The 12,075-nt window shown below is 36.5% G+C and overlaps 1 protein-coding gene across 9 annotated transcripts in view; it reads right to left on the bottom strand.

Moving 5' to 3' along the window:
* Positions 1-12,075, bottom strand: part of C1H8orf34 (chromosome 1 C8orf34 homolog) — a 151,323-nt gene that overhangs the window by 34,801 nt on the left and 104,447 nt on the right. For all 9 annotated transcript variants that reach the window (XM_077186321.1, XM_077186337.1, XM_077186304.1 and 6 more), the window contains one exon: positions 1,293-1,378. In XM_077186321.1, the coding sequence (XP_077042436.1) occupies positions 1,293-1,378 (86 nt within the window). The remainder of the gene's footprint in view (positions 1-1,292; positions 1,379-12,075) is intronic.

Genomic DNA, 12,075 nt, shown 5'->3' with positions numbered 1-12,075 from the left:
TTCTTACCAATCTATTTGCTTTTGCTGCAATAATACCATGCACGGATATTCCCTTCCCAAGCAAGCCACCACCACCTCCCTTTCTGGGAATGACTCTCACAACAATAGAATTTTGCCTTCCTTTCACAGAGCTTGAATAAAGTCACCAGTCTGAGCATCTCTTGCTGACAATCTTAATGAAGACTGTAAGGACATCATATTTTGAGATTCTAAGTGTCCTATTACCTTGTTCAATTAGGTGATCAATGGCAGATAAAAGGAAAAGCCAGTGTCTTGACTGCATGAAACCACACATTCTCACAAAATTAGTTGGAAAAATTAATCTTTAAAGACATATTAGTTACTAATGATTGGTTTACAAATGAGGCAAGAGAAATGAGTGAAAACTCAGGTTGCTGTGATATCTAATAGTATATACAATAGCATTAGATAGCAGACAGAGAGTAGGATAATTTAAAAAAATACATTCTGGAGGGTTTTTTGTGTTAATTGATCACCATAGCTAACTTGTCCATGGCTGCTGAAGACTACACTGCAAATCAAAACATACAATTTTTGTAGGCTCGGCTGGTTCGACAGTAAGGGAATGGACTGAATCTTTGCAGATTCACTGTCAAAACCTGTATTTGTTTCCCTCTGCATAACAGCAGCAGCTAAGATAAAGTTAACCTTCATCAATTTTATCTTTCATAGGAAAGCTGGGCATTCTCTGGAAAGATATCCTTTATGAAGTGCCTTTTTCAACATTTCAGGTGTTACTCAGTTCAAAAACCTGAGAAGAAATTGAAATAAGCCTGAGTGTCCTGACTGCAGATTAACCCAACATATGAACATGTTTGTATGAGGGGAAAAAATGTTTTGCAGAGTTATTTTATAAACTCTTTCTTTCTACTGTAAAACATTTGAATAATCTGGATGCATGTGTAGTAATAAATTAAATATTTCAAAGACCATTCTTTGGCATAAAAGCAGCAATGAACAGCCCATGCCTATGCTATTAAGCTGTTTTAAATGTTAGTGTGCTAACATAAAATCTGTCTAATAAGAACAAATTCTGGCCCAGTGAACCTCTCAAGATAAGCCTAGGAATTATTCTGGAGTGTTAATTGGCCATGACAAAAAATATGTTAGTGGCTCTTTGAACAGATTTGAAGTGTAAATGATTGAGTTCAAATGCCCAGAAACACTCTCTTGGAAGTGTTTCATCTTTTACAGACATAACCCCTACTCTCAAATTCAAGATGTTGATGTTTGGGGTTTTTTTATGAGCAGCAAATATTTATATAACTTACCATCAGAGTCTGACACTGCTGGCTCAGATGTCTGAGATACCATGGAGACATCTTCTGGCCTCTCTGCCAAATTATCCCCTTGCAATCTAAATTGTGGAAAAATGCAATGAAAACATTTGCAATCATATTCAATGGATAAGACACAGAAGAAGATTATCCTTGGCTACATGTCCTGCTCACAACATTGCCCTAATTAAAAGAGCAGCTTTGCTGAATAGCCCACACTCAGGGATCAGTCATAACCTGGGCTGTCTAGTAACCAGTCTCCAAGGAACAGCCAGCTGAATCCTAGCTTACACATTTTTCTAAGTCTTATTTTACAAAAGTGGGGGTTTGGTGTGCATGTGAGACGGCAAGCTTCCTTCCCTACCTCCAAAAATATTTTAATTGAATAGGACTGTAGTGGATGTCCATGCCAATGTGTTGGCAGGGAGGTGGGCTTGGTGAGAAGAGGCTGGGCCTGCCCTGAGTCCGTCACAGGTGGTTCCATCTGGCTCCAAAAGGAACCACAAGGAACCACGGCAGGGCAGAGCTGAGCTCTTCAGCCAAAATGGTGGCATCTTGGAGGAAACATAGTTAAGGAAGAGCCAGTCACAATGCCACACAGGCAGACGAGCAGGGAACAGGAAGACTGGGAAACAGCAGAGGACACACCAAGGTCAAAGGAGATGGTGCCCCATCCTCTGAGCAGACACTCCCTGACAGCCCATGGTGAAATGCCAGAGGCAATATCCCATGCAGCCCCTGGAGAACCAGGGCAGGTAACTATGTCTGGGAGATGGACAGTAGCCAATGGAAATCCCACACTGCAGCAGGTGAAAAGTGGGGTGAGGAAGGAAGGGCAGAGAGGACCTCTAATGGACTGACCACAAAACTCCACTCTCTGTCTCCCCTGCACTGTTCAGGGGGTGGGGAGAGGAGTCTGAAGTGACAGAATGAACTTGGGCCAGGAAAGGGAGGAGGAAAAGTGTGGTTTTAATGTCTATCTTTTAGTTTCTCATCACCTAAACCTACCTTAATTGGCAATAAATTAAACTAATTTTCCCCAAGTCAAGTCTGCTTTGCCCATTACAGTAACTGATAAACAATCTCCCTGTCTTCATCTTAACCCACAAGCTTTTACTTCCTATTTTCTCCTGTCATCCTACTGGCTGGGTAGGAAACTGGCCCTTAGCCAAAGTTAACCCATCGCAGGGGTTATGTATGCAAGAATATTTCCTCCTCCTTTGTTACTTGTTAAAAGGAAAATACAGTAATTACGGCAGACTTTGTCTTCAGGCTTTCCTGCTGCACCAGCTGACTGCAATGCCTTGACAGCAATTTATACAAATAATGCTTGTATCTGTTTGCTCAAATGAGCATCCCAGGAGTCCCACCATCCATCTCCAGGCTCTTATGAATCCTGAGTACAAATTCTGCTCTGAGAAGTGCTTTGTAGCTCTAAATGCAATATAACTGCCATTTACATAAAGGTTATCTTACCTTGGGTTTATTCAGACATGAAAAGAATAAGAAAAATGCAATTCAATTTTGCAAAGCCCAGGAATCATAAAAATGCATTGAAGTAAAACCTTGGGGAAAGAAATAACTTATCTCTTGGAAGAAGAAAAAGTTCTTTTCACTCTGTATTCTTACCCTCTGCAGCTGTTTTATACTAAGCTTGAAATTAACCTTTGAAACCAAGTAGAATCCCCTTATCTGCCCTATCTAAATTTCACATTTTATTATTCTCACAGTTATCTAATATAGACAGATCTTAAAGTCATCTATTTGTTTGTACTCCTCAAAACCATTTCCCCAATAACCCCATCCCCAATTACTTTTATCTCCTTTTATTGCCCCTAGAATCATTTATTTATGATGGAAGGTGTAAATTCATAATATTTCTTATCAAAGGTGGTAGATCCATAGAACATGAAACTCAAGACAACAAAATGTAAAAGTTAGAAGCTGTAAACCTAATTTTGAAAATTACTTCTATTAATCTTTTATAGCTCTGTATCTGGCTTCTAATGCTCTAGTTACCAATTCTTTAAAGCCTAGCTTGTCAAATAGAAGCAAATTACTTTGTATCCTTAAGATATTCAAATAGGGAGAAAATAAATTGCAAATGAAATAACTATGCAAAAAAAAGGAAGCTATCAAAAAATCACATAATTTTCCACTGCAGTACAATTCACCCATCCTCCTTCATTACATACATATGCACATTTACTGCAAACACATATTCAGTCTTAGAAAGACATGCATGAAATTGCAAGAACCAGAAGTGAGATACCCATCTCTCCAGCCATGTTGGTAGTTCATTTATATTTAATTAAAAGGATAATTACTCCAACCTTTTCTGCTTACATTACAGTCATATAAAAACTATCTCTAGAAGTGGAGCTGCTTCTGTTGTCCCATCAGATTTTTCAAGATTTTATTATGTTCCCATTCAGAGCTTCGATAAATCCAAACCAGACATGAATAACTGGAATTATGCTCATCTTTTTCTAGATTTTAGATATATTTCAGTGGTCCATTGCTTCATAAAGAACACATACACACAAAAAATCTTTTCAATGTAAAAATATTTTCTTTTTCTTTCTTTTCTTTTTCTAATCAGAAAAACAATTTCATAGAATTTTACTTTGTCGGAAGAAATATACTGGGTGGATGGGTGAATAGGATGTTTGACATGTCCATACCTTATTTTAACATCAAATTTTCAATTTATTTATGTATTTCTTAAAAATAGATTCATATCAGAATAGATCCTCATGAATCTCAAGCAACAAAAAAGTCACAAACATACACAAAAGAACTCTGGTACTTGGACTATTACAATTTCTTCTTCAAAAGTAGTATTATTCATAAGACATCTCCACAGTAAAATGAAAACACTTAAAAACTCTTAAGCAGAAAGAAGCATTCATTAGAAAGACACATAGGTTTAGAAGTTACCTAAAAATTACTATCTTACTAATGCTTGATGGACTACTTCAGCTTTTAACCAAAGCATTCTTTCAGCTATTAATTATTTTAATGTGAGTCTAAATTTGATACCTGATAGCCAACATTTTTTCCCATATATGTTTCTAGTGGGATTTTTTAGCTTAGAGGACATTGTTTCAGTTATAGTAACCAGCCGCATGTTGGAGCTTCAAGAGCTACAAAGCAAACAGCCTACAGGTAAATATTTCAATTTTCTTTAACCCCAAAATGCATTCCAAGAAAACTGTTAAGGACTTCAGGACCAAGGATATTCTGAATAAATTCTATAGATTTAGTGCAGAAGCATTACACAGGGTCTATCACTACAAGCAAGCTTGTGGATGTGTGAATCACAGTTCTCCTGCTGGTATGATCTTAAAAATATGATTCACAGAATGGGTCAGACTGGAAGAGACCACAGTAGGCCATCTGGTCCAACCTCCCTGCTTGACCAGGGTCATCCTAGAGCACATGGCACAGGGTTGTGTACAGATGGTTCTTGAGTATTTCCAGTGAGGTTCTTGAGTATTTCCAGTGAGGGAGACTCCACAACCTCTCTGGGCAACGCATTCCAGTGCATGGTCACCTGCACAGGAAAGAAGTTCTTCCTCATGTCCAGGTGGAACTTCCTGTGCATCAGTTTTTGCATATTGCCCCTTACTCTATTTCTTGGCATCACCAAGAAGAGCCTGGATCCAGCCTCTTGAAACCCTCCCTTCAGACACTTGTAAACATTGATAAGGCCCCCTCTCAGTCATCTCGTGGCTGAACAGGCCCAGCTCACTCAGCCATTCCTCTCAGGAGAGATGTTCCAGTCCCTGCATCACCTTTGTAGCTCTTCACTGGACCTGCTCCATGATCTCCATGTCTCTCTTGTCCTGAGGAGGGTAGATCTGGACACAGCACTCCAGATGTGGCTTCACCAGGGCTGAGTAGGGTTAGAATCACCTCCCTCAACCCACTGGCAATGCTCTTCCTAACGCGCCCGCAGGAGACCATTGGCGTGTGCCAATGGCCATTGGCAGGAGACCATTGGTGTGTTAGGATGTTGCTCATGGACAGATGTTGTCCACCAGGACCCTGGTCCTTCTCTGCAGAGCTGCTTTCCAGCAGGTCAGCCCCCAGCCTGTGCTGGTGCAGATGATTATTCTTCCCCAGCTACAGGACCCTGAATTTGCCTTTGTTGAATTTCAGATGGCTCCTCTCTACCCATCTCTCCAACCTGTCAAGGTTGGATGCAGGACAAATTCCTACCTGAGAACTCCTCCAGTGCACTAAATGTAGACATACATGATGATTCTCCTCTATGTCAACACTGCTGTTCCATGACATTCTTAAAATAAATAGTTAGAGAAACTAATGTAAATTTGATGTTACAGCAGAATACTAGAATTAAAAAATACCAACATAGTTCACATAATACTTCTTAGAATTACATGGGATTAATAAAAATAATTACAAACATAGGTACTTTCTATTATCAGGGCTTAAGGAGAAGGCATAATGTATTCTGAAAATGAAGAAATGGAAATGCTTTGGATACCTCATAATGAGATATATGCCCTCTAGTATTGGTTCTTTGCATAGACTACTGATTCAAAGTATGTGTATTAATAATTGTCTTGCACTAGTTTATAACAGAGGCTGTACTTTAGGAAATTTCTGTGCCAAATAAAATTCAGAGAGTAATTGTCACTTACAGATAGAAATTTAGATTATATTTAGGTTAATGCTCTTTTCACCTATTCTTCCAGAAATATGTCACTTAAATAACCAAAATCCCATTCTATTCCTTCCTAAAATGAACCAGCAGAAGGGTTATCATTTTTAGACAAAATCTCCTTTAATCCCAAATAAACAACTACAGGCAAGAGTCATATAATTAATGCACATGTGGCTGGCCTTCAAATTCTGGTACATAGCTCAGGACTTCTTTTTATTTTTAAATGTAGCAAACTAGAGCTGGATAACTGTGTTCAAATTCTGATGTTCCCTAGAGGTGAACAAGAACAGAAACTGAAACTCCACTTGAGAAGAAATCCTGAGAATCTGCTATTTCAAGAAAATACAAATGCTTCTGCTGACATTTTAGTAGTGAAGAAAAATTCCTTCAGGGGCTCCAGGACAGTAAAGGGCACTCTCCAAGGAGGAGGGGGGAAATTGCATGTCTAAGCACTGCAGCTGCAGCCATTCTCTCTGCTTTGCCCTGTGTCAGCTAAATTTTATTGAATCTGAATAAACAGTGTAAAAAATTTTGGTTTCTGTGAAACATTATTCTTGAAAACACACATTTAACTGGAAAATTCCTGATCTCCATTGCTAAAGACTCAGTCAACTTCTTTTAGCTGAATACAGTGAGAAGTATTGGAAAGTTTGGTAAAAAATCCTTAAATCATTCAGCAAAAAGAGCAGTAAAGTTGTTTTCATGATCAGCCAAAACTGGTGCATATTTTTAAGAGCACAACAACAAAGTTCTCTGAAAAACAGAGGTAGTGTCATGTTTGAATTAAAATCTTGTGTCACTTATTTTCCTTAAATTATTTCAAAGTAGGTTACCCATTCTCTTGAAAAAATCCTACCAAATACTTCCATGATTTATAGTTAGTTTCTTTATGAAGCAGTCATTGTTTTGGATCAAAAATTCTAATATACATTTTATAAGATTAATGAATATCATGAACTTATTAACAAAAGAAATTTATATCTATATAATAACATGATGATGTTCCTTTGTCAGCAAAAGGAAATTTTAATCAGAGATGAGAAGAAGGATAAATTTGACTTATTGGACTTCTTTTTTTTATTCTCCAAATCACCTGCTTCCTTTCTGTAATTTAAAACTTCACATCTACATCTAACCTTCTCTGATAGCACTGGAATACTGATTATAACTCTCCTAAGACAAATACATAACTCCAGGGAAGTTATAGCAACAGAGATCAGACAACAAAAGCTCTGAACGGCTCCACACGCTTTTAGGTTACATTGAATGTTTTCTTGCACCTTTCCCTAGCAACCTCAACACCAGTAAGAGTATTTCAAGCTTCATAATCATCTGTCCTGACTTGCCTATAATAATGAGTTTACTTCATTCTTTGTTCCCAAACATACTGATCCAAATTCTGACCTCATGTACCTTGACTTACTGACTCCACAAGTTCTGCACTCCCTTATACTGCTGTAAAATCCAAAGCTTTTTCAGCACCTAAATATAAAGCCAGGAATTTCTGACTTACTTCATTTGTTTTACTAATGTCTTTTACAAATATAAAAATATTAAAACTGTGCCATAAAAATTCCTATTGTATTCACAGGTACAGAGACACAAAGATGTCAGTTTTCCAGTACAGACAGTACCGATTAATATAATGGTAAAATTATATTAAATAAATATTATTAAAAATATATAGGCAAAAGTACTCTTTATCTGGTAAAACTCCTCATCAGCTTTAGCTACAGACACTACCTTCTTAATGAAGATTAGATTTTTAAAAAGTTTATATGATTTTTAGATCACTGAACTGTAGAAGAAAAATGCCTTAGATCCTCTAATGCAGGATTGAGAATTTGTTGAGCAATGAAAGTGGCTGCCACCTCTGAAGCAACAATAGAAAAGCTCTGCAGCATGTCACCTTGTTATATTAAGAAATCAGTGCCATAGTTTCTGTTTTCACTCTACACTAAAATACAGGAAGCATCTGCATTGAAGAGAAACAAAGCATGAGAACTATTGGATTATCCTGCAGAACATTACCTAGGAAGGCAGACATTTCCAATATCAAACTATAAGAGCATACAAATAAATACAAATATTTAGTACCATTTCTAAATAAAATGTAGGAATACATGCTTAATGATACAATCAGCATGCTTTCCAATAGACATTTATAATTCCTTTAAATCCACTTTAAAGAAGTGATGCAAGGCCATCAGGCCTTGCTGTTACTACCAGCAATTGTATTCATGTGAGACATACAGAATTTATATTATTTGAGTTTCACCCTGATCTAAGATACATTTAATCTAAACTAACTTCCTTTTTACCAATACCATTCAAACCACAGTCTGTTTCATGCTTTTGCACTCACTTTCTTAAGGACACTATCTCTCAGTGCTTAAACATCAGAACACAGAGAATTACTTGAAAATTCATAAAACCAGTAGTTAAAAATGGATTTTGGTTGACATTCATTCTCCTTTTGCAAATTAAACCCGCTGTTTTCCAGTCACTCTTGGAGATTTTTGTGGAAAGTTTCCACATCACCAATAGTTAATGCACAGCATAATGTTTTCAGCTGGTAATACAAGAATATACACTTGCTGAGCAAAACCTACACATTGACACAGCCTGCAAATTAATCTTTTTTGTGTGCTGCTTGCCTTTCCAAAATGTCTGAATGCAGGTCTTTGTGCCTTTAAATAAGTACACTCTGCAGTTATTTCTGAAGAGAACCAAAAGTGGAAATATATTTCCCAGAGTAAGGAATCCATAAAGAGACTGAATTATCTAATCCTTTTACAAGATGGGGAATTAGGCCATTCTTATGGCAATCTTTTATCTGCTTCTGGCTTCAAACCATTATCTCACAGGAGAAAAATTACAGTCTTTGTCAGTCTTTTCAGACTTAACACTCTTTCTTCTCCTGTGAACCATTTTTCCTAGGACTTGTGAAAGAGTTTTGTGTGTGAGTGTGCATTTGTGTCTTTAAGAGCTATATTAAACTGCTATCCAGAGCCTCAAATTATGACCAACAAGCTTCCTCAAGCTCATGATCTCCTGGCTTCCTCCCTGTATCTTTTTCATCCAGAAGAAACTTCTGTGGCTAATATACATCACATTGTTGTACAAAAACCAGAAAGAATCTCGAAACATTGCCATAGAGAATTAGCTTGCAAAGCACACATCAAAGAGAGCAAAGGAAAAGAAGGGAGAAAAGCTTGGTAAAGCACTTGTCTTTTTAAATTATTGAGGGGGTTAAATGGGTTTTGTAGAGGAAAAGAGAAAGACATGTCTTGACAAGATCTGCAAATGAAGGACAGAATGAATCGGATGTTGCCTTCCATTAAATTGAGACAAAGCAGAATAATTTTCAGGACCAGCAAAATAGTATTAATTTAATATTCAAATATGCTCTTACTTCCTTTATTTTTACAAATCAAGACAAGGTCATTAAAAAGACCTAAAAAAATCCTTTACATCTATGGTTCTTAGAATTTCTCTGAAGCAGTTTCAAATGTTTGCAAGTGCACCAACCTGCTCAAACCAGTTTTCTCTTTAACAACCAGCCTGAAATTAAAAAAAAAACAAACAAAAAGCAACAAAACAGGTACCGTTGAACAATAGTTCTAACAAAAGATGATCTAGTGACATGCCACAAATTCACAGCATCTTATGCTGCATTCTTCCTGCATGACCAAAACCACATATTAAAACCCTGTCAGTTAAGTCACAGTGGGCTATCTCCAGATAAACTTGGTGCATTGCCATGTTACCCAAACCAGATTTATCATGATAAGGTGTATGTGTAATATGTAATTCACATGCAAATGTACCTAGTGCTCATGTTTCGAGTCTAAGTCTATTTTCACTAACATGTAAACACTTATCTTTCTTCAAACAAATGGAATTTGTTTGAAGAAACATTACTTTTATGCTCACTGACAGCTTTTTAAGTAAAAAAAAAAACAAGTCTACCTCACATGTGCATACTATAAGGAAATAAAATAGCTCTTAAATCTAACACAGAGGGAAATACATCATCTGAAAACACTGGTCTCCTCATAGCTTATTATAATTTTTGATAACAGATGATATTTTTTTATCACAGTATTTTGTGGAACTTCTGATAGGACTGAAATTATTGCTTGGTGAAATTTACCAAGTTGGAAAAACATGTAAAAAAAGAGGGAGGAAAGTAGTCTGATCTTTCTGGGATTTCTGTCTAAGCACTTCATGTAAATCTCCTGTCTTGTATTGCTGCCTTCCCAAGACACTGTTAAGATTTTGAAAATAGAGAGACTTTGACCATTCTTCCAAAACACAATTCATTGGGAGCTTTCCATGAAATTAATTGAGGTTTAGGATTAAAAATTATACTATCTTGTGCGCTTCAGAGGTCAAACTTGGATCCATGGACTCAAAAAAATAATTTGAAATCACATAGATATTTTCTATTTAGCATACAGTAAGATGTTCCAAAGAAAGACAAGACAGTGAAAGAAAAGGCAGTGTGTTACTCATAAAACTTAGCAAGTCAGCCTACGAAATCTTAAAAAAATTATTTATGGTCTTTGACTCTGATAACCATGAGCGCCAGTAAAAACATTTTCTGAATTATTTTCTTCTTCACTGTTTTTCTTTTGTTTTGAAAGCACAAGATACCAAAGTGCTACACCACTTCAGGGAAGGAAAGATAGAGTGATTTATTTTTGCTGTACTTAGCACTTACAAAATCGAAAGACAATGAATACACTATTTTGGCTATTTATGCATCAAAGATGGGCAAATTAACCCCTGCCCAAATGCAACCCATCGAAAAAGCAAAGTCAATACTTACTTTTTAATTTTTTTTTTTGCCACATCTTTTTCTTTTCCCATAATTATTTTTGTTTTTCTACTTTATAAGAAGCTTTAACTAGCCAAAGGAAAAATATGGGGTTTGTTTTCAATTTTCCAAAGTGAAAGGAGGTTTTTAAAAGTTATAAAGCAGTACCATATGGAGGTTAATTTACTTGTTTGCCACTATTAAAAGGGAAAATATGCAAATAAAACATTTTGTTTAGGACAAAGTCTGTGAAGCTGGCACAAACAAACATGAGGAAAATTCAACTCTTTTAAACAAGAGATCCAATAAAACTAAGGTTACAAAAAAATAGATAAAGGAAAAAAGAATGTAAAATAGTGACATGAGTAATCTGGAATGTTTAGTACTTTCTGCCCTATAATAATAGCCACTTAGAAATAGTACACAGTCAGAAAGGTAATATGAAATGCATGACAGAAAAGAAAAAAATACATGTATGTAATCAAGAATTTTGATTTAAATTTGAAGACATAAACTTCCTCAAAGTCTGTACATGAACCCTAATCACAGAATTTTCCCTCCAACATTCATTCTGTACCAACTACCTCAGTTTGGAAACACTTTTCCCGCTTGGTACTTTGAAGTAATTTGTTCCCAGGTTTCAGGAAAATTAACAAAGCAGAAATTTCTGCCAGAAACTGACTCACTAAGCTGGCCTTACCACTACTGGGCAGACATACAAAGACTATTCTTTATGCAAATACATGTACCAAACCACACATATACCTGTGCCCATTCCCCAGTATTGCATCACAGTGTACAGAGTCAAATAAGGGATTATATGGAGAACTTGAGAGGTTACTCTTTCTGAAACATCTGTGTACTATTGATTATTAATATTAGAGTCTATAAAGAAAAACAGGGAGTTATTTTATATCCACTGTGATCAAGTTTTGTTCTAATTCCATTACCTCTTAACACTGCAGTTAAAGGGGATGATTATAGCTCATGTAAACATACCAGAACCACCTTTAAGTTAGCATCTGCAGATTTCCTTCACAGAGCAGTTTTGACAATTCACATAGCAGCTATGGAATATTTGCACATACAGAACTTTTCCTGCTAGAATTCAATGCAGACATAGCTGCCACCCAGGCAGCACACACTGTTACATATGGTCAAGAAAAGGGAAAACAGTCCATGGAGTTTCAGTGCCATTTAGTCCTGCATGTATTTTCATGGTATTACTCCCTCTGAGGTGACTGATGCCTGAATGCTCAGTT

This window comes from Agelaius phoeniceus, chromosome 1 (assembly GCF_051311805.1).
Source record: "Agelaius phoeniceus isolate bAgePho1 chromosome 1, bAgePho1.hap1, whole genome shotgun sequence".
Classification (NCBI taxonomy): Eukaryota; Metazoa; Chordata; class Aves; order Passeriformes; family Icteridae; genus Agelaius; species Agelaius phoeniceus.
The sequence above is the reverse complement of the archived record's forward strand: the minus strand, read 5'-3'. Positions and strand labels throughout refer to the sequence as shown.